The sequence below is a fragment of the Rhinolophus sinicus genome, chromosome 14 (assembly GCF_057876585.1).
Source record: "Rhinolophus sinicus isolate RSI-liver-muscle chromosome 14, RSI-T2T, whole genome shotgun sequence".
Taxonomy (NCBI): domain Eukaryota; kingdom Metazoa; phylum Chordata; class Mammalia; order Chiroptera; family Rhinolophidae; genus Rhinolophus; species Rhinolophus sinicus.
Genome location: NC_142514.1, coordinates 32,259,845 through 32,279,654, shown reverse-complemented (window position 1 = coordinate 32,279,654; position 19,810 = coordinate 32,259,845). Strand labels below are relative to the sequence as shown.

Below are 19,810 nucleotides of genomic sequence, written 5' to 3'. Positions count from 1 at the left end.
GGGGGGTAACTTGAAATATACTTGAAAGAGGTCATTAAAGGATCATGGTCCAAGAAGAAATTAGCAGGAATAAAACTGACAAGTGGGATTATTTTTAAAAGAATTTAGGACACTGGTTCCTCTGATGTAGAAGGGAAAGAATGAATTCAAGTCAAGACAACAACTACTATAAAGAAAGAAACAATGTAGCATAGAAATTAATAGCAGGGATTTGGAGTAGACAAATTCCACTTTGCACCTTCTTTGTGATACGACTTTGGGCAAGTTTCTTAAGTTCTAAGTTTCTTTTTCATCATCTATAAAGTGGAGGTAATAGTACCCATTTTTTAAGGGTTTTTTGAGGAATAAATGAGAAAGTTTTATGAAGAACTTAAAACTACAATATAGTAAGTTCTGATAAATGGTAGTTATTACCATCAACATGGTAGCACAACTTATGTTTATGCCATTCCTAAAGAGTTTTCATATGTTACTTCATTTGAAATGTCTACAAGCATTCTTTGAGACTCTAGAAGGCTATAAAAATGAGTAAGACAATGCAAGGATCTCTAAAATCTTGGGGGATGAAGAAGTGGCAAGGATAAAAGTCATGTCCTGGAGCTTAAGATCGGTTTAGCCCTGTTGTGTGGGACTAAGGATAGATTGAAAATAGGAAAACGAATGTAAAGACTGCTGCTGTTGCCCTAGTAAAAGCGAAAGTAGACAGAGAAGGGAGGTGCTGATGTCACATAATGGGAAGCAAATTAGACAGAGGAAGAAAATAAAGGACCCTGAGCATTCTTTGGGAAACTGGAATAACTGGAAACATATCACTGGAGTTAAAGAAAGATCAGTTTCAGGAAAAGTTGATGAGAGTGGTTCTGGGTACTTTGAATGTAAGATTTTAGAGGAAGGAAGAAGTGAGGTGATTAGTAGGCAGATGTGGGCTTATCCATTCATTCATTTTCTCCAGATGTTCAACAATCAATTATTAAACATTGAGTATGTGTGTACTGAAAGCTGTGTGCCACTAGAGGCACAAAATAATCTCAAATAATTTGTTGTCTAGGGGAGAGACAGATATAACAATAACTGCTCCTTTGCCTGGACAGGTTCCTCAGAGTCTTTACATATGTGGTCATATTTGAACTGCGTTTTGAAGTGGCAAAGAAAAGAGAACTGGCATTTGTTGACGTCTTACTATGTTCCAAGGCATTCATTAGGCCTTTTACGTATAACGTTTACTCCCTTAATCCTAATAGGTAGAAAATTATGTAATGAGGTTACATAGCTAATAAAGTGATGGAGTCAGCACTCTTAAACCAGGTTTTTGTCTGACTTCAAATCAGAGCTCTTTCCACTGCCCCTGAATGCTTCCCATCTTGAAGGATAAAAAGGAGAAAGTTGAGAATTTAGCTTTTAGAGTTACTTTCTGTGTTGTGATTTGGAGCAAGTTATTTAATTTTGTTAAACCTGTTACCTTAAAGAAAAATACATGTGATGCAGAATTGTACACCTGAAATCTATGTAATTTTACTGACAATTGTCACCGCAATAAATTTAATTAAAAAAAAAAAAAAAATACAAGGGCTGGCCCAGTGGGCTCAGGTGGTTGAAACGCTGTGCTCCTAACGCCAAGGTCGCTGGTTCGATTCCCACATGGGCCAGTGAGCTGCGCCCTCTATAGCTAAGATTGTGAACAATGGCTCTCCCTGGAGCCAGGCTGCCGTGAGCAGCTGGAGGTTAGCATGAGCTGCTGTGGGCTGCTGAGCACTGCTATGTGCTGCCATGAGCGGCCAGTGGCCAGCATGAGCAGCTACAGCTGGCGTGAGCTGCCATGAGCTGCTGTGAGCAGTGAGTAGCTGACTGGCAACTGACTGCCGGGGGGAGCACAAGGCTCATAATACCAGCATGGGCCAGGGAGCTGTGTCCTACACAACTAGACTGAGAAACCAGCTTAAACCAGAGTGGGGGGGGGAGGTGGAAGAAGGGGGGAAAATAAAATAAAAAATAAAAATACTTGGTATATAGTACTAGCACTGCTAAGTAATCAGTAAATGGTAATTTAAAAACAGTAGGAGTTTGTTCAGGAGCAAGTAGGTGAAGCATTCCAGGCAGAGGAACTATTGTTACCACCCGCCAAAAAAAGAGGCAAAACATGGTATGTTTGGGAGAAGACAAATGGTTAAATATGGCTGGTAGTTGGGAAGTGATGAGGGGAAGTAAGACTAGAGCCATATCATGGAGGTCTTTATAAAAGCTCAGGAGAAAGGTTAGGGGTAGAGATACAATCTTACATATTATTGACATGATTTTACAATTTAAACAAAAGTCACAAATAACTAGATATTCTAATGAAGTTCACATAGGAACAGGTTACAGGAGGAGAGCACTGAAGCTAGAACCTTGGACAATGTCTGCATCCACTGAAAAGACCAAAAGGAATTCACATGAGAAGAGTGAAGCATCAGGGAATAGAGAAAGGAAAGAGGGACAGGTTCCAAAAAGATGGATAATGAACAAGCAACCTCTCATTCTCTAAAAAGAGATTTTGAAGAACTGGCCTTTGAGTGGAATTTAAGAACAAGATTTATTGAAAGAAGTGTTTTATTAAAATGGGGATAGAAGTGAGTATTGCAGGAAATTAAATAGGAAGTAATAATGAGCAAGTGAAAGACAACAGATAATGACTTACCCAGAAAAGTTTGGCAATAAAAGGATGATAGTATAAGGGAAAATAAATCTGTTTGATTTTTTTCCCCTCACTTCGATAAGGTGGCTTAGCATGTTTGTAAATAAAATGGAAGAACTTACTACAGAGAAGGAGATTAAAGATACAAGGGAGAAATAATTGATAAACTCTCAAAGGAAAGTAAATGAACAGATGTAGAATGGTAGAAAGAAGAGGAAGCTATCAAAGGAACTTGAGGTGCAAAGGAGAATTGGGGAAAGTTTGGACTTTTCAGTCCAGTAGGAGAAGGCAAGATCATTTGAAATGGAGGGTGGGGGTTGATTTGGAGTTGGAGGAAAGGAAAGGACATTTTGAAAATGGTTGGTATATGGTTCACTTTAGTGTATTTCTACATATAATTTCTCTAACAAAAGGGGCTGTGAGGTATCATGGTTTTCTCCGGTGAGCAGCCAACTATATAACATAGTGTTTACTGAAAATTAAGATAACTTAGAGTCAAGTTGGGCAGAGACGTTGATATCCTGTTGCATGATATCTTTACACTATCTGTAAACCTTTCATACTACTGTGGCAGAAACCCAAGTGTTTCTGTGCCCTGCTGTGGCAATGGCAAAAGAAAGACAAGGCATCTGGAGATAGACCCTCCACCACTCTGGCGAAGCTACTGAGGAACTATCATCTTTGATACTTAGTGTGACATAAGCAGCCATCTTTATCTTTAGATTTTCATCAGTGCAAGAAAAAAATTAATCTCCAGTTGGGTCATTGACTCATCTGCTTGCATGTTCTTTTTAGAGTCATTGTGAAAAAACAGTGTCACATACTACTAGTCGAGTTACCTTGGACCAATTACATAACTTTCTTAACCTTGGTGTCATTCTCTGTAAAAAGTTGACAGTAATTATTATACCTGATTGGGTTAAGAATTAAAATCATATGATGAGCATTTAGAACATGGTAGATGATCAGTTAAATTCCCTTCCTACAGCATCTTCATTAATACCAAGAAAGAAATTTTTTCCACTTAGACCCTTCCTTTGTCCTGAAAGTCTCTCGGTTTTAATTGTTTCATTCTGGAAAAAAGGTAATTTTCACTTGTTTCAGTGTTATCCCATTGACAAGCTTGATCTTCCCGATTCTCCTCAGACAGTATGATTGACTCAGAAAAAAAATAAAAGTATTTGAGGTCAGGTCCAAAGAGACAGAATGGACCCAGACCCTACAAGACTGAGCAGAAACAGGGCCCCTGGACTAAACCAAGGTTCTCCAGCCATTTACATTGCCCACCCTGGCCTGGAACTAGCCTCCTGCCATTGAAGTTTCTGGAAAACATCATTTTTCTGACGTGCCTTTTTTTTTTTCTTTTTTTTTTTGGAGGGTATCAGGATTACATCAGAGGTTAACAAACACACCATAAAAGAAAACATTGGGGGTCAAATAGGTTTGGAAAATGCTACATATTATATCTGCTTTTCAAATTCATATGTACAGTTAAATGCTTTGAGAAATGGCACAGTAAAGAAATCTGTTGAACTGTATTCACCCTAGTGTCTCCCAGGCTTACTGAATTGAGCTCTCTTTTTGAGAAATACCTATTAATATCCCATGACTCTTCTGGTTCCCATCTGCCTTTTTCTTTTTCCTTCAACTGCGTAACCTCAAAAAGAGGTTGCATACCTCCCAAACATGTTGAGACAGGTAAGCTCTGGAAACTCATGTTCCCACGTAATGTTTTACTCTTTGCCTTATGATCTTACAGGCTAAGTTTCTGTCTCTCCTTGTTTGTTCCGACTGATTTGTTCTTTCTTCCCGTTGTAGCCCAGTGTATGGAAAGCTAACAGAATGGAACACAAATCAGGATCCCTTTCCTCTAGCCGGGAGTCTGCTTTTACCAGTCCAATCTCTGTTACCAAACCAGTAGCACTAGCTGGTGGCGCAGTTTTAAGCTCTCCCAAAGAGGTGAGTAAGGATAAAGCCGAGCAGCGTTTTCTAAAGTGGCCATTTCCCATTTACTGAGATGTACATGTATGTACAGTGTGACATGTATGGCTCTAACTCCATTTGTAGCTATGCTTAGTTCAATGTAATTTCTATACTGGTGATTCCCATTAGCATGCAAAGATGGGCAGTAACTGGGTGGGGTAGATGCTCTGTGGTAGACTAGGGTCAGCCTGTATTAGACTGGCATTATGCTGGCATCTGTAGAAAAATCAAAGAGGTGCTATACAAGCCATCCAGTCTTAACTATAAAAACTCAACAAAGCTGAACCCTGTTTAAATGAAAAGGATAGTTTATTTTTGGTAAAAGACAGAGTAATAAATAGGCTACCAGATTCTGGAAATCAGTACCATGTGGAAGTGATCCAGAGAATCCCAGTTCTGGATCTTTGCTGTCAGGAGCAACCTATTTGTGGTATTTGTCCAGAGTCCCTCTAGCACCACTCCTCCAATTGAGATCAGCTCCTCTCGTCTGACCAAGTTGACCCGCCGAACTGCCGACCGGAAGAGTGAGTTTCTGAAGACTCTGAAGGATGACCGGAATGGAGACTTTGCGGAGAACAGAGACTGTGACAAGCTGGAGGACGTAAGAGCATGGGAGTTTTCTGGGGCGACATAGGTGTTTTCCTACGTTGTATGTGTGCTTTTTTCCTTCCTTAAAGGAGAAAAATGTGGCTAATTTTTAAAATGTACAGAGAAGTTAGAGTGAGTTTAATCCTTGTTCAACAGAATTCAAATTAGGGCTTATTTTAATAATACTTGGCTTGGGATTCAGTGTCTTTAGACAGAGCAGCACTGCTTAAGTCTTGAATTGGTCAGTGCAGTAAGGAGTTGGTTAATTACAGAAGCTTTTGTCAGTGAGGATTATATTTTGTTGCAATATAAGAAAATGGGTATCTAGTTGCTTCTGCCACAGTTGACATAACCTTAAGATGATGACCGGTTGGTATCCTCTGGATATCTTAGCCAGGTGACCAAGGCCTCGTTTTTAAATGGCGAAAACTGTAAGTTGTGGTTGTCATCTGGAAAGCACTTCCCTGGGTTCTGGCTCCTTGACCTTATAGATTTCTTACCTTGCTACAAAGGATTGTTACATCAAGTGTGTCCTTCTTTTCCTTATTGCAGTTGGAGGACAACAGCACACCTGAACCAAAGGAAAATGGAGAGGAAGGCTGTCATCAGAATGGTCTTCCTCTCCCTATAGAGGAGGAAGGAGGGGTTCTCTCGCACTCTCTGGAAGCAGAGCACAGGTAAGTGAGAATCAGGCATGCTGTGTGTGGCCTGCAAGAAGCTTGACCATACTTAAGAAAACATCTCAGATTGGGTCCAGCACACAGAGGGAAGTGTCCACCAGCACAATTTACTCTCTATGTCCCAGATTGGTCTGTTTCTCAGTGGTCATTCCTTTATAGACTCAACTAACTTTTTCACAATCCTCTAAGGTTTTTGTGTAGTTTAGTTTCAGACTAAGTTTATGACTCCAGTTGGAGGGCAGAGGGCAACCTGTTTCCTGCGACTGTTGTGCTGTCCCCTTGGACCCTCTTGGCCCAACTTAGCAGTTACCATAGACCCCTTTAAGGGTCTTTGAAAAGCATGAGATCCCCATGTCTCATTTAAATGTGTTGTTAAATGAGGGCCTTGAACACAGAGCAGCCAGCTGTCTGGGCAACTGGATGGCACATGAGACCTGCCAAGTGTGATAGTAACTTCTTGAAAGGAGGTTTCTATCCAGAGGAACTTTAAGGGTCAGTAAGATCACAGTTACGCAGGAGACCATAATGCCATAAAATTGAAAGACAACTTCAGTACATATGGAAATTTGCTAATTTGCTCATGAGAAAAAAGGGTCCCTGTTTTGTCTACAGGACAGGGCCCTTGCAGTTTGTCTCTTTATGCTGTCTCATTTTCTGCTGCTTCTACTTACTGTCTCTTCTATAGCTCTTATGCTCTAAAAAGAGCAACTGTGGAGATCCCACATTTAATTATAAGCACCTACGTAACAATAATTAAACCTTATCCCACTGGGGAGAGAAGAACCTAAGTTTCTTCTGTAACATCCAAGTGGGCAGGAAAGTTTTCTGTGGAAAGTTGTGGGCTTCCCATTTATGCTTAAAGGTGTCATGTTTTCTTTGCCTGACCTGCCTCCTCCAGGTTATTGAAAGCAATGGGATGGCAGGAGTATCCTGAAAATGATGAGAATTGCCTTCCCCTCACAGAGGATGAGCTCAGAGAGTTCCATATGAAGACAGAGCAGGTATGTCGGAAACTTTTCCTGGAGACCAGTTAATGACTAGGAGAATGAAGGCCGTCGTTGCCCTTAGGAAGCCCGGTTTAGTGTGAGAGAAGGACCTTGAAAAAGAAAGTACAGTAGTACCTTGGTTTTCGAACGTCTCCATTGACGAACATTTCGGTTTACGAACGCCGTAAACCTGAAGTAAATGCTTCAGTTTTCGAACTCGCCTCGGAGGTTGAACATGTCACGCGGCTTCCACTGAGTGCAACATCCTAAGGCCTAGCTGTCGGCTGTTTTCGAATGTTTCAGAACTCGAACGGTCTTTCGGAACGGATTGTGTTTGAAAACTGAGGTACCACTGTATAAAGGTGCCATAGTAGAAATGCAGAAGAGCATCTCACTCTGCCTAGGCAATAGGGATCTCGAATGCTGGGTACCAGAACCAGATCGGTAGTTAGCATATTTCAGAAGGTAGCATGTTCTTTCATCCTGGAAGCTTTAACTCCTTATCAGAACCATAGGCTGTGTTCCAAAGTTACGGGCTGATTCCTTAGTCCCTAGGGAAGCAGGCTCACCCTCCTTTGCTTCTAGCCCTGTGGGTTTCCCCTGGTACTCTAACCAGAGCCACAAAGCCAAGTTTGAATTTATTCAACAAATGAAATGCTTGGATACTTTCTCTGAGTAAAATACTGCCAGACCTTAGGGTTTGCAGCAGTGAACAAGACCAATGGGGTCTACAAACCTACGGGTCTTATGTTCTGGTGGTATATATGTAAAGCATAGATAACAATTGTGTTAAGTCCTATACAGGGAAAATATAGGCTGACACAGACTTTACTGCTCAGAACTGTTTCCCCATCATTGTCATCTCTTGAGAACTTGTAGAAATAAGGAATCTCAGACCCTGCTCCGGATTCTGAATCTCAGTCTGCATTTTATACAGATCCTTAGATTATTCATTTGCATATTAAGGTGTGATAAGCACTGCTATAAGAAATCTTTGATCTCTTAGAAGGGCCTCCCTCTATATTCTGCTTAGAATTGAATTCAGGCCTGGCCTTTCCTAGGTCCCCTGAGCCAGTCTAGTTATTGATGTTTTGTTTTGTTTTTTCTTTCTTTCCCATGCTTACCACAGCTGAGAAGAAATGGCTTTGGGAAGAATGGCTTCTTGCAGAGCCGCAGTTCCAGCCTGTTCTCCCCTTGGAGAAGCACTTGTAAAGCAGAGTTTGAGGACTCAGACACAGAAACCAGTAGCAGTGAAACATCAGATGATGATGCCTGGAAGTAGTCCTATAAATGGTCACAACTAAATCTGACCCATAAACTCAGCTTGTGTGCTTAGGAAGTGTACAAAAGAAATTGTTCTTTTCCTTTTCTTATGTTGAATATTTCGTGCACAAGGGAAATAATCATATCCCAAAGAGAGAGCGATTGGCTTGTTTAGCTTTTGTTGTTGTTCTTCCCTGTTACCTGCTTCACACAGAAATTTGTGTGGTGGGAAAGATTCTTAAAATACAGACACACAGTATATATGGGGCGATGCACAGGTGGGAGCTGGCAGTGCAGAGAGGAGGAGACACTGGTCTGCAGCAGCAGCTTCCACCAGCCCTTGGGGCACTCACCCCTGTGCTCAAGCAATCATTGTCAATGACAAAGTGACTATTGAAGTTATAATTGTATTAAATTAATGCTAATAATTTGGATATTTTATTTTATTTTTGGCTGCTCGGGTAACGTTAGCCCTTAACCAAGCATATGTGGGTTTCTTGTTTCTTTTTTCCTTTTTGGGTACAACTGTAAAATATTTGGATATAGGAAATGTTGTGTTATTCTTGCAGCCTTGATATTCAGGGTGGATTGTAAAATATAAATTTTTGTGAGATTTCAAAGATTAAGATTATTTTGATAACATTATTTACAGATTTAAAAGATGTGGTTATCAGAAGTCTTAAGGGGGAAACTACTGCATAAAATAACTAACTTGGAATAAATATTTTGCATCAGTTTGGATTGTCTTGTGTAAGAAGTATATTTTCTTTAAAATTAGATGAATGAATTTTTTTTAGGGGAACTACTTTTAGCAGTCTGAGGGAAATCTGAATTCAAACATACATTTCTCCTTTTAGCAGATTTTTTTTTTTTTTGATGCAGAAAACTGTGCAATAAATCACTAGTAATAAAATTAGAAACCCAAGTTTCCTTCCTGAAACTGTTTTTCACTGCCATGTATTCACCAATGTACGTATTTTAAGGAAGGTCTGTGCCTCAATTTGCCTGCTAAAAAAGAACATGAGAGGAAAGGCTTTGAGCCAATGCTGGCTGATGACCAGTGGAAGAGGCAGATTTTTTCTTTCAACAAATACTTCCCAGGCTTTGTGTGTCTCAGTCATTGGGCAAGGCTCTTGGGATGCAAGTAGTGCCTGGTCCAGTAGGAAAGAGAATAAATAGTTATATGTTAAAAATGAAACCTTAGGCCAAGATCTGATGGACAAGCAGAGGGTAAGTTAAACAACATATTTACTAACACTGGCACTCTTTGGCTGTCCCTACAATGTCCCGAGTGGCTGTAGAGGTCCAATAGCATACTCTAATGGGAGACAAGCAGAGGAGTGGCCTGCTTTCATGTTAGAAAGACAACTAACTTGAAATGTGGGCTCCAGAAGGGGTAGAGAGACCAGAATGACATTTGCTAGATTCTAAAAGTTAGGAAGGCAGCAACCCTATGTGCCACCCTGTATTATAGTCTCTCCTGCTGATGGAACACGCAGTGCATGTGCAAGCTGTGGCAATGGTTGAGAGAGAGCAGTAAGAACTATAACCTCATTGAATATATATATATATAAGACATTTTATGTACTAATAGAAACTTGTGCCAGTTAAATTGACACTCTTGATTTCAATGTTAAAAAGTTTTTAAATATGCATCTTAGAATCAATGAAATACAGTCATGTGCCACATAATGACATTCCCGTCAACAACAGACCACATAATACGACAGTGGTCCCATTAACAATGGAGCTGAAACATTCTTAATCACCTAGTGACACAGCCATCATAAGGTCACAGCACAATGCATTATTCACGTGTTTGTGGTGACGCTTGTGTCAACAAACATCCGCCATACTACTTGGTAATAAATGTTGCTAGTTTATGTATTTATTATTTTAGAATGTATTCTTTCTACTTATAAAAATTTTCTGTAAAACAGTATGCCATGTTATGCTGGCAGCAGCCTCACATCTTATGCTTACCCAGTCTTGATTTTACCATTTTCTATTGTGCTTGATTTAATCTCGTGTGGTTTTACACAGTGACGTACCGTATAGGCTTGTAGCCTAGGAGGAGTAGCCTGTGCCATCCAATCCAGCTGTGCAGTAGGCTGTACCAGCTACATGCGTAAATTCTCTGATGTTCACACAATGACGAAATCACCTAACAAGGCATTTCTCAGAACAGATCCCCGTTGTTAAATGGCTCATGACTGTATTATAAAATGAACTGTTGTAAAAGTACTAAACTGGAAATGAGAAGGTTGAAATAGAGGTAATCCTGCCTGTTTGGCCGTGGGCTTTGCCATTTACTAGTTTTCTCAGAACAAATTTCTAAAACTGTACCCCTTTTACCATTTGGAATTAAGCTGGACTGAGATCACATATTTTGAAACACTTTGCAACCTGCTGCTGCTGGTCATACTTTGACCTTCCATGGTGGGGGGGTGGACAACTGGAAATCCCTGTCTTGTTTAGAAAAGGGGTCTTGTTTAGAAACATGGGGCTAGCTAGCTCAGAGCTCCTGCTTCTGATGTATACATATATCTGGGGAGGTGGCAGGCGATTTGGCCAGCAGGAAAGGGCCTGCTTGGCCCCTGACTGGTCTCAAATGAAAAGCTACCTTTCTGTATTTGATTCCCTCACCTTACAGACTCATCATTTTCTCTCAGAACTTTCATATCTTGTGCTGATAATCCTCTTTCTACAGCCAGAAAAACAGGAATTGGGAATGGAAGTTAGGAAGAGACCACTAGCTTTGGTGGGATTTGGTCATGAAGAAGCTGTGGTTGCTTCCAGAGAAGTAAGTCCACTGCAAGGAAAAGCTTTCAGAAAAGGGGGATGACATGAGAATGTACTTGGTGGTTCAGCAGGTCTGTCTCTTGCTCCAACAGTGTTTGCCATGGACACCCCTTCCAGCCTCCGACCACCCTCCAATCTCTTTTCTAGTCGCAACCTTCAGAACTATCTCAGGGATCCTCAGCCAACACCGTTTTTTGAGCTTAACTCTGGAGCAACAATGAGCTCCCAGATTTGTCCATTATTCCAAGATGGAGGCCACTGTCAACTACCTGGTCAACATCTGTGGGCCTCTTAGACCTACTTCTCTCTGGGCTTCTATTTTGATCCAAGATATGACTGGAGGGAAAAGGCTACTTCTCAAGTTTGCTGAGGAGAAGCCCAGGGGGTTTAAAGATGCAAAATAAGTGCTGTGGCCACGCCCTCTTCAGGATGTGCAGAAGCCTTTCCAAGATGAGTGGAGTAAAACTCAGGGTGCCATGGAAGCAGCCACGGTCATGGAGAAGAACCTGACCCAGGCCCTTTTAGATCTGCATGCCCTGAGTTCTACCCACACATACCCATCTTTCAGAATTCCTAGAGATCCACTTCCTAGATGAGGGGGTGGAATTTTTCAAGAAGATGAGCGACCACCTGCAGGCCGCCTGGCCCCCAGGCTGGGCTAAGCAAGTATCTTTTCAAAAGGTTCACCCTCAAGCACGACTAGGATCCTCTGGAGCCCAGAGGCCTTTGAGGAGCCCCTCTGCACACCCCTGGTGTTGGGTTTCTGCCTGAACCTCTCCCTGCAACCACTAGGCAGCCTTTCAACCACGCTCTGGAGCCCTCTCTCATGCCCTGGACCAAATGGAAACACGCTTTTTGCAAAGAGAAGAAAAAGGATGTTTTCCTTGCACATAAGTGCAGACTGCTTCCTCTCCCAGGTGTTCCAGGAATGGAGAATGACATCCATTTGGGCAAAACAAGAGTGAACAAGATGACACTTTCTTGCCAGAGGCTAAAATGCCCAGTGATAAAGAGTATGTGATACAGGCCTAGCTAGTCTTGGAGGCAGAAAAACAAGTGTAGTGTTAGAGACGTGCTCATGCACATACAATAGGTGGAGAAGACACATTTTTATCAAGCCAGGGTTTCCTCTCAAAGATGACCAGCCCTTCCCCACCCATTCTCCAGACCTGCCCAGGCCTGTAGTTGCTGCCCAGGGAGTTAAGGCTCCTCCCCCAAACAAACGATATTGTAGACCCAATAAACCTGGACTTGCCTCTCTGCCTCTGGCTTTGCTTCATCCTCCTCTCTCTCCTGCTCTGTCCTGTCGTATCCAAGTCTTGGCTGCTGTCGATCCATCCCATGGCCTCCCACTCTGGGGAGCCAGCACTCCTGCCCTGTGGATCCTGTGACATGGTTTTCCGGTCCTGGTCCCTGTTGGCCACCCATACGCAGCGCTTCTGCATTGGCCGTGTGGCCCAGGAGGTGACACTTGGAGCACAGCCCTCAAAAGCCACTGCACCACAAAGCCCCATGGTAAGGGCCTCCTCCATGGCCATGGGTGGGCTTTCAAGCGACTCTGCCCCTCAGGATTCCTCTCCTCACCCTGTCCCTAGGTTTTGCCACAAGAACACCAGCTCCTCGCAGACCAGGAGGCCAGCAAATCGGCTCTACGGAGGCTAACAGAGGAGGTACACCCGGCTTTACCCACGGGTTCGAAACAGCATGCTCCCCAAGTCTACCGCTCATCCATGGGTCAGAGAACCCCTACAGGGAGATCGCGGGTTACTATTATTATATCCAGGTGCAGCGGCTGCGGCTGTACCTGCTGGAAATGCAAGCGCGGATAACAGAGGTTCCCAAGGGGTTAGAGGGGCCCTGGAGGCGTTCAGAGGCTCCGACTCAGGGCCTCACCTCTGAGGCTGCTGGGAGCCCCGGCGAGCGGCTGCGGACGCTGCACCGGACTCACGCAAGGCGCATGGCAGAGACCGAGGCACAGAGCCGTGCCCTGGAGCTACGCGGCGAGGGTGAGGGAAAGGTGGGGGATACTAGGGACCCACCCCGTACCTCGCCCCTTGGCTTGAAGTTGCTCGTACCCATTCTCACTCAATCCCTTCCTCAGAACTGAACCGGCACCTTCAAGGTTTGTCCGGGACCCGGGCCGGTTTATCACGCCTGTTAGGCCTGGAGCGGGAGCTTCGAGAACTCCGGTCAGAGGCCGGGCGAACAAGGGGGATTCTAGAGGTGTTACAAACGTGCTTTCAGCAGCTACAGCCAGGGGCAGGGTAAGCACACCAAGCGCAAAATCCCAGAGCGCCGCGCTGTAGCCCAAAGGGCGGGGCCGGGGTCTGGTGGGGCGCGGCCTGGCGCGGCTGGGCGGGGCCTGTGGAGTCGAAGCCGGGGAGGGGCGGGACGCTGAAGCCTTGTCCCTAAGCAACCCGAAGGCCGCGCGTGAGTTCCGGAAGAGGAGGGTCGGCAGGAGGCCCGGGTCTGGGACAGCGTCTCCGCGCCGGTCATTCTCCAATCCAGGACCCGGCCGAACTCCTTGCGAGGGGCAGAACTCTGTGGTCCGGCGCTGCAGGCCAACCCGGGGACTCTGGCTGCCGAGATCGGGTGAGGTGTGGGGTCCGGGGACTGGCATGGGCGAAGCGCTGATCAGTCCTGGAAAGACACTGCTGCCTTCTTGTCCCCTACTCCCTAGGGCCCTGCATGAGGCCTACATTCGAGGTGGGGGCCGGGACCCCGGCGTTCTAGGCCAGATATGGAAGTTACAAGTGGAGGCATCAGCTCTGGAACTTCGGAGGTCGCGGACCCGCAGGGGTGAACAGGAGGGGCCAGCGAGGAGGGCATTTCGGAAGCAGTGGCCTTAGTCCGGGGAGGAGAAAAGGGCGGTGAGGGAGGGCATGTTTGGCATGAGAACCACCTAAGCAAAAACCCATGGTAGAAAACTTGGGTGGTCTTTGCGGCAGTGGCTAGAATGTTAAATGACAAGTCCAGCCTTGTATTGAGTCCCTAAGGCTGGAGAGCTGCTCAGAGCCGGACCGGCTGGTCACCAGTCAAAAGTGACAGGTCAGACTTGTTCATCGCAGGAAGATCCACAGGTTCCACGTTGGGGGAGCTTCTAGTAGTGGAGGCCGAAAACCGGCGCCTGGAGGCAGAAATCCTGGCTTTGCAGATGCAGAGTGGTGCAGGCCAGGCGCCCTGGGGTCAGTGAGCACCCCAGTCCCACCCTGCCTAGCCCGACCCCCACCACCCAGCAGGCCGGGCTTAGAGGGACAATGCATGGGGAATGAGACGAGTGTTTGTGCCCAGTCCGTCTTTGTCCACGCGCAACTTCAGGTGTCCGTGCGTGTGCGCGGCTATCGGACAGGGGTATCTCAGCCCTGACACTTGCTGAGTCCTGCTCGTGCTCAGGGGCACTCACTCTTTCTCTGCACCTAGGGCCCGGACACCCGCGACTTGTGGCCAATCCCAGCCCTCGCCTGGGAAGGAGGGAAGATCCTCCACACTTCCCACCACCAGTGGCACCGCCGCTGCCTCCGCTTCCACACTCCACAGGCATCCCATTCTTGGGTGGCACAGAAAAGGCTGTGAGGACCCTGGGGATGGGTCGGGGAGCATAGGCACCTAGGAGGCTTCCTGGAAGATTCAACTCTTCTCTACAACCACAGCTTCCTGGAGCCAAGACTAGAAACCAGGGCCTGGGTCCTCACTTCCTCCTGCCCACAATCAACGTTCTGGGTCCTGCACCCTACGACCCTGGGTGAGGCCTTGACCCTCCTTTGATATCCTTTGTGACTTGGCCACCACTGCTGGTTAGGGAGACCCACAAGGTCCAGCTAGGGTTTGGGGAACTGGCTGAGGGCCTGGGGGGTGGGGATGAGGACTGTATGTGTATAGCTGCACTGACACCCGTGTCCCCCAGGGCTGGCCTGGTCGTTTTCTATGACTTCCTGCGGGGCCTTGAGGCTTCTTGGACTTGGGTGCAACTAATGACTGGCTTGGTCCAAGATGGACAGGATACAGGAGGGACCACAATGTTGCCCCCAGCTCTTTGCTTGCCCCCACCTCCAGCTCCTGGGCCCATGGGCAACTGTGCCATCCTTGCCAGCAGGCAACCTATACCCAGGTCAGTAGGTGGGCTTATGACTGGTGCTCTTTGCCACAATTGAGGCTTGTCCTTCATTCTAAGTCTTCTCATTTGTATACAGGGCCACTGGCTCTGAGGGCCAAGTTCTACAGAGTACAGCCAGTTCTGGCTTCTAACACCTTTCTGTTTTAGACTACTACCCTCACCATCAGTATCCTTGGTCTGTGAGCTGTACGCCTGGCAGGGGCTGGCAGGGGCTAGGGCACCACAGCCAAAGGCCTGGGCCTCACTGGTGCTTTTTGACCAGAATCAGAGGGTGCTAAGTGGCCACTGGCGTCTCCCACTTCGGACCCTTCCTCTGGACCCCAGCCTTAGCCCTGGGCAGCTGAATGGAATTCCCCAGGTGAGTAGAGGATGGGAACTGGTCTACTCAAAGGTACAGATGCAGTACCATTTCACTCTCCCCAGGTAGGTCAGGCTGAGCTCTTTTTACGGATGGTGAATGGGAGAGATGCAGATTTCCAGACATGGGCAGAAATCAATCCAGCAAGTGCCCACGAGTACCAGTACCCACCTCCGGTGAGCACTCAACTATAGCTAGGGACAGCACAGGTGTGGCTGCTGTGGTTAACAGCCAGCCTTTGTTGCCCACTATATGCCAAACCACTACCAAATGCTTCCTGTGGATTAACTTTCCTATGACCCTCACACATCCTGTTAGGTAAGTACTATGTAAATAGATAAGGAAATCAGAGCACAATGGGGCTGACTTGGTTAAGTCGACATTCTAAGGTAGTCCAACTCCAGAACCTGTACTGTTAACCTGTGTAAACCTTTTGATAAACATCTGCCTTCTCTGTTGCACAGGTGTCCAGGTCATCTTCACTGGAAGCCAGCTCCCTTGACCCAATAGCTGGCTTTGTTGATCCCCCACCTCCTGCAGAAGAGCCCCTTGGCAACAGTCCAGGGTGGAGATAAGGGTTTGACCCGTACCACTGCTTTGACCCACCCCCACTGGCTTTCTAAGTCAAGGAGAATGTGGGTATGAATAGCTTACTATGTACAAGACTAGGGCCTAGACTGAGGCCTAGTCCCAGACCTGCAGCTTTACTGTTCTGGAAGAGCCTAAAAGCAAATAGAGGAGCAACCGTATCGTTACTACTTGGCCTTTCTTTACGTTTTCTTTTTGTAGAACAGATTGATGTGAAGATTAAATGAGTACGTCAGGTATTTGCAGTTATCATAACCTGGCATATAGGAAGTTCTTTGAAAGGTGACTGAGGGGTACTATTTAATTCCAGCTAAAAGAACTTGATAAACTCATTCCCACCTGTTTTTTGCTAAAGCCAGTTTTACTGCCACACTTCTTTCAACTCCAAGTTTTTTCAGGACATCCTCCAGGATGCCTTCCAGGCCCTCAAGGTCCCCATAAACAAAAAGCTCCTGTAGCCTTATATACCTAGATTTGAGGGCAGGGCCCCAAACCAACGTTCCTCCCAAGGAGGGGTTGGGGTGGGGGTGGGGGTCACATGAAATCTTGCCCCAGGCCCCTGTCAACCCAAGGTCAAAGGCCTGAGAGCAAAGTATGTCATGACTTACTGACACCATCCCCCTCAGAACTTACAAGGGCATCTTCAGGAAAAACGTTCACAGCGCGTCTACAGCTCTAAATTACTGTAACCAGCCCAGAAAAACTCCCCAACCATTTTCTCTTATCTAGAGAACATATAAACTCTGAAAAATGGGGCTGACTTGGGGTTAAGCAGAGCTCCCCTCTGCCTGACATTGGATGTTCAAACAGCAGATTCTAAACTACAGTTTGTCCCAAGTGGTCACGTTGCCCTGTAGGGGTCAGAATTATTAAATCCCCTTGGGTAATGTAGGCCAGGCACTGTTTGGAATTCAGAATCTGGTTCACACAGGTTATTCAACTAAGGATCAGGTCAGAGGCGGCTCAGTCAGTCTCACACTAGCCCTGGACCTTGGACACCGGTGAGGGCCCACGGCATGGCGTTAGTACCAGTGTCCTGAGACCAGCACCCTTAGACAGGGCAGCCAGAACTGCTGGCCAGGTTCCGCCTTCCAACCACACGTCCCACACAGAAATGCTCCAGGCGGCCCAGGATCCCACTCTACGATCTTTAAACACAAATCTAGACCAGAAGCGCTTTGTAGCATCTTTATTTGAGAAGTCAAAACTGCAGACAGGTAACAATTCCAAGTGTTGATATAATTCAAACTTTCTGTACAGAAAACAATATAACTCCACCAGCCAGCCTCCCCAAATTCTTCCAACCACAGTGTCCATCACAGTCAGCCCCTCAGCCACTGTCAAACCAGAAATCGCAATTCTCTACAATCAGCACACCAGTTTCCCTCGAGGATCACACCTGCTCCACCCCCATTTTCTTCAGAGTTTTTTTTCCAAGACAGAATCATGGGCCCCGTTGGAGACTGGGTAGACAAAACACAGGTACCACCCAAGGCCTGGTTTAAAGGCTGTCATCAGCTCAGAGTCCGTAACACAGTATCAGCACCAAAGAGCAAGATCTTCACCAAGTCTTGTTTCTGTAGCCCCCATCCAGGGACAGCACCACTGAAAGTTTGCAAGACAGCTGGGTTCAGTCAAGTACTTGAAACGGAAAAAATATAGCACCATTGGAAGACGAAGGGCCGGCAGCCACACTTGGTTTGATCAGCTCCACATTAAACAGACAGGTATTTGAATCAGAATTTTCCACAGAGACCAGTACAGAAGGGGAGGAAGTACCTTTGGCCACTATATAAAACACGGAGTGCTCCAAGGCACAGATTCAGCCAATATTTAAGAAAAAAATCATCAAAGCCTCAACCTTTGCTTACAATCTTTATTGAAGTTATACAAAAAGAATCCCCCAAAAGTGAAAAAATACATTATATACAAAACACTTTCCCTTGGGAGGAAGGCTCTGCTCCCTCTTAACATGCAGTGCTTTCAACTGTAGCTCCAGCCTCCACTGTCCCCTCCACTGCTGCCCGGCTTTCAGCCTGATTCTCAGCCTGGAAGATAAATAGGGAGCCTGGGCATAAGTGACCCTACTTTAAGCCATTCTAGCTTACACAACTAAGTAGGCCTCAGAGGAAGTAAACGCACGTCCTTAAGTTCCACTTTGCTCCCTACACTAACAGGGCAATGACCAAAGTAGAAAGCCATTTCTTAAATTCTCTGTAATAGGGCTGACAGAGCCATTGCTGATACATTACAAGGGAAGGAGCAAGCAGAAGTGACCCAATGATCTTGCCGATTGTTTTCTCATACATTCGTTAGAGCGGGACCTGTGGTATGTATATAGGTTACATTTGTCAGAGAGACATCCTGCATTCCATAACCAAACTGTTTCCTGCACAACTTCATTGTTTTAATGAGGGTTGTACTCAAGTAATCCAAACAGGCCCAAGGTGGGGAACATGCACTTGGGAGAACTGGTTTCCCCAAGCCCTGAGAACAAGGGGAAATGAGGCACGAGTCCAAGCCCTGCTTTAACTGCCCACCTCCTCCTCCATGTTTTCCGAAACTTCATTTCCACAGGAGACTGCATCCCCACTGCCTCCATTCACCTCCAGCTCTTGCTTGGCTTTCTTTGCATCATCTTTCCGGGGACTCTCTTCCTCTGGTTTCCTCTAAAGATATAATTATGAAGTCTTCACAAAAGTGCTTAATGTTTTTAAAAGGACAAAAACACTTCCTTAACCCCTCTTCCCCATGGTGCAAAGATCCTAAACAGGATTCACAGCTCTAAGGGTCTCTCCCTAGCCACAGGAGGAGAAGCCAACCTGTACTCTGCAGAATAAATCGGTCTGGCCCTACATACAAATTCAGCCTCACTAATGGAACGGTGGGGTGAGGAGTAGATCTGAACAATAACCAAACCACAAGTTTGAAATCCTACATTTGAATCAGGAAATAAAGTAGTTAAGACTCTCCCACAAGAGAAAAAAACTATCACAAACATAGGCAGAAGGCAGACTCACAGGAATTCAAGTTACCATGTTTCCCCAAAAATAAGACCTAGCCGGACAATCACCTCTAATGTGTCTTTTAGAGCAAAAATTAAAATAAGACTGGGTCTTACATAAGACCCAGTCTTATATTATAGGAAAATAAGACTGGGTCTTACATTAATTTTTGCACCAAAAAATACATTAGAGGTGATGATTGTCCAGCTAGGTCTTATTTTTGGGGAAACACGGTATTAGCAGGTCTGCTGAATGAATGAATGAATTACTGTCAAAGAAAACCTGCCAGCTTCCTAAGGGGGGCGCTGATCTGACCAATCCTCCCCAGCAGCTCTCCTGACAGTGCTTGAGCAAGAGTTGTTCTGTAAGAGATATTCAAGTAAAACTACCTTCACTCGCAAATCATTACCACCTTTGCAAATACCTTTGCACCCAGTTATTAGGAAAGGTACTCCTCATGCATTATTTGGAGCAAAAAAGAAAGAAAAAAAAGAGAAATGACTGCATGTGGATTTACCTTCTTTCTGACAAGGTGGGAAATATCGGTCACACAATTTGATGAGGAAGCACCATCTGTTTGCCTTCTACTGGCAATCTGGCAAAAAGGAAGCCTTCGTTAGCATTGTACAGCTATATATGAGACAAACAGTGAGACCTAATATTAAGTGACCAAAAAAAATAAATCAGGGGCGACCGGTTATCTCAGTGGCTCAGGCGCAGTGCTCATAACACCAGGCAGGGTTGCCGTTTCAATTCCCACATGGGCCAGTGG

At 45.4% G+C, this 19,810-nt stretch overlaps 3 protein-coding genes across 19 annotated transcripts in view; 2 read left to right on the top strand and 1 right to left on the bottom strand.

Annotated features, from left to right (window-relative positions):
* GPBP1L1 (GC-rich promoter binding protein 1 like 1) overlaps positions 1 to 8,912 on the top strand; it is a 54,282-nt gene extending 45,370 nt beyond the window's left edge. For all 10 annotated transcript variants that reach the window (XM_074334644.2, XM_074334646.2, XM_019749365.3 and 7 more), the window contains 5 exons: positions 4,490 to 4,630; positions 5,097 to 5,255; positions 5,795 to 5,919; positions 6,821 to 6,923; positions 8,038 to 8,912. In XM_074334644.2, the coding sequence (XP_074190745.1) occupies positions 4,490 to 4,630; positions 5,097 to 5,255; positions 5,795 to 5,919; positions 6,821 to 6,923; positions 8,038 to 8,190 (681 nt within the window). In that variant the 3' untranslated portion in view covers positions 8,191 to 8,912. The remainder of the gene's footprint in view (positions 1 to 4,489; positions 4,631 to 5,096; positions 5,256 to 5,794; positions 5,920 to 6,820; positions 6,924 to 8,037) is intronic.
* A 156-nt stretch (positions 8,913 to 9,068) lies between these two features.
* Positions 9,069 to 16,200, top strand: CCDC17 (coiled-coil domain containing 17). Of its 7 annotated transcripts, XM_019749433.3 has the most exons (13): positions 9,069 to 12,488; positions 12,569 to 12,643; positions 12,757 to 12,979; positions 13,075 to 13,237; positions 13,482 to 13,565; positions 13,654 to 13,772; positions 14,042 to 14,158; positions 14,394 to 14,542; positions 14,624 to 14,715; positions 14,878 to 15,081; positions 15,235 to 15,445; positions 15,511 to 15,621; positions 15,910 to 16,200. In XM_019749433.3, exons 1-13 carry the CDS (start codon positions 12,315 to 12,317, stop codon positions 16,018 to 16,020), a joined length of 1,833 nt encoding a protein of 610 aa, XP_019604992.3. In that variant the 5' UTR covers positions 9,069 to 12,314; the 3' UTR covers positions 16,021 to 16,200. The 7 variants fall into 7 exon arrangements, 5 of the variants coding, with proteins under 5 accessions (XP_019604992.3, XP_074190742.2, XP_019604990.3 ...); XM_074334641.2 differs by lacking the exon at positions 14,042 to 14,158; XM_019749431.3 differs by having other exon boundaries at positions 13,387 to 13,772.
* A 1,005-nt stretch (positions 16,201 to 17,205) lies between these two features.
* Positions 17,206 to 19,810, bottom strand: part of NASP (nuclear autoantigenic sperm protein) — a 30,444-nt gene continuing 27,839 nt past the window's right edge. For both annotated transcript variants that reach the window (XM_019749401.3, XM_019749402.2), the window contains 3 exons: positions 19,556 to 19,633; positions 18,574 to 18,702; positions 17,206 to 18,081 (listed from right to left, as the gene is read on the bottom strand). In XM_019749401.3, the coding sequence (XP_019604960.2) occupies positions 18,001 to 18,081; positions 18,574 to 18,702; positions 19,556 to 19,633 (288 nt within the window). In that variant the 3' untranslated portion in view covers positions 17,206 to 18,000. The remainder of the gene's footprint in view (positions 18,082 to 18,573; positions 18,703 to 19,555; positions 19,634 to 19,810) is intronic.

Excerpts from the sequence above, each read along its gene's own strand:
- CCDC17 (XM_019749431.3), top strand. The coding sequence starts at position 12,315 with ATGGCCTCCCACTCTGGGGAGCCAGCACTCCTGCCCTGTGGATCCTGT. Across the intron at positions 14,159-14,393 it reads TGCAGGCCAGGCGCCCTGGG|GGCCCGGACACCCGCGACTT; the intron begins GTCAGTGAGCAC and ends CTCTGCACCTAG. Across the intron at positions 15,082-15,234 it reads AGCAGGCAACCTATACCCAG|ACTACTACCCTCACCATCAG; the intron begins GTCAGTAGGTGG and ends TTTCTGTTTTAG.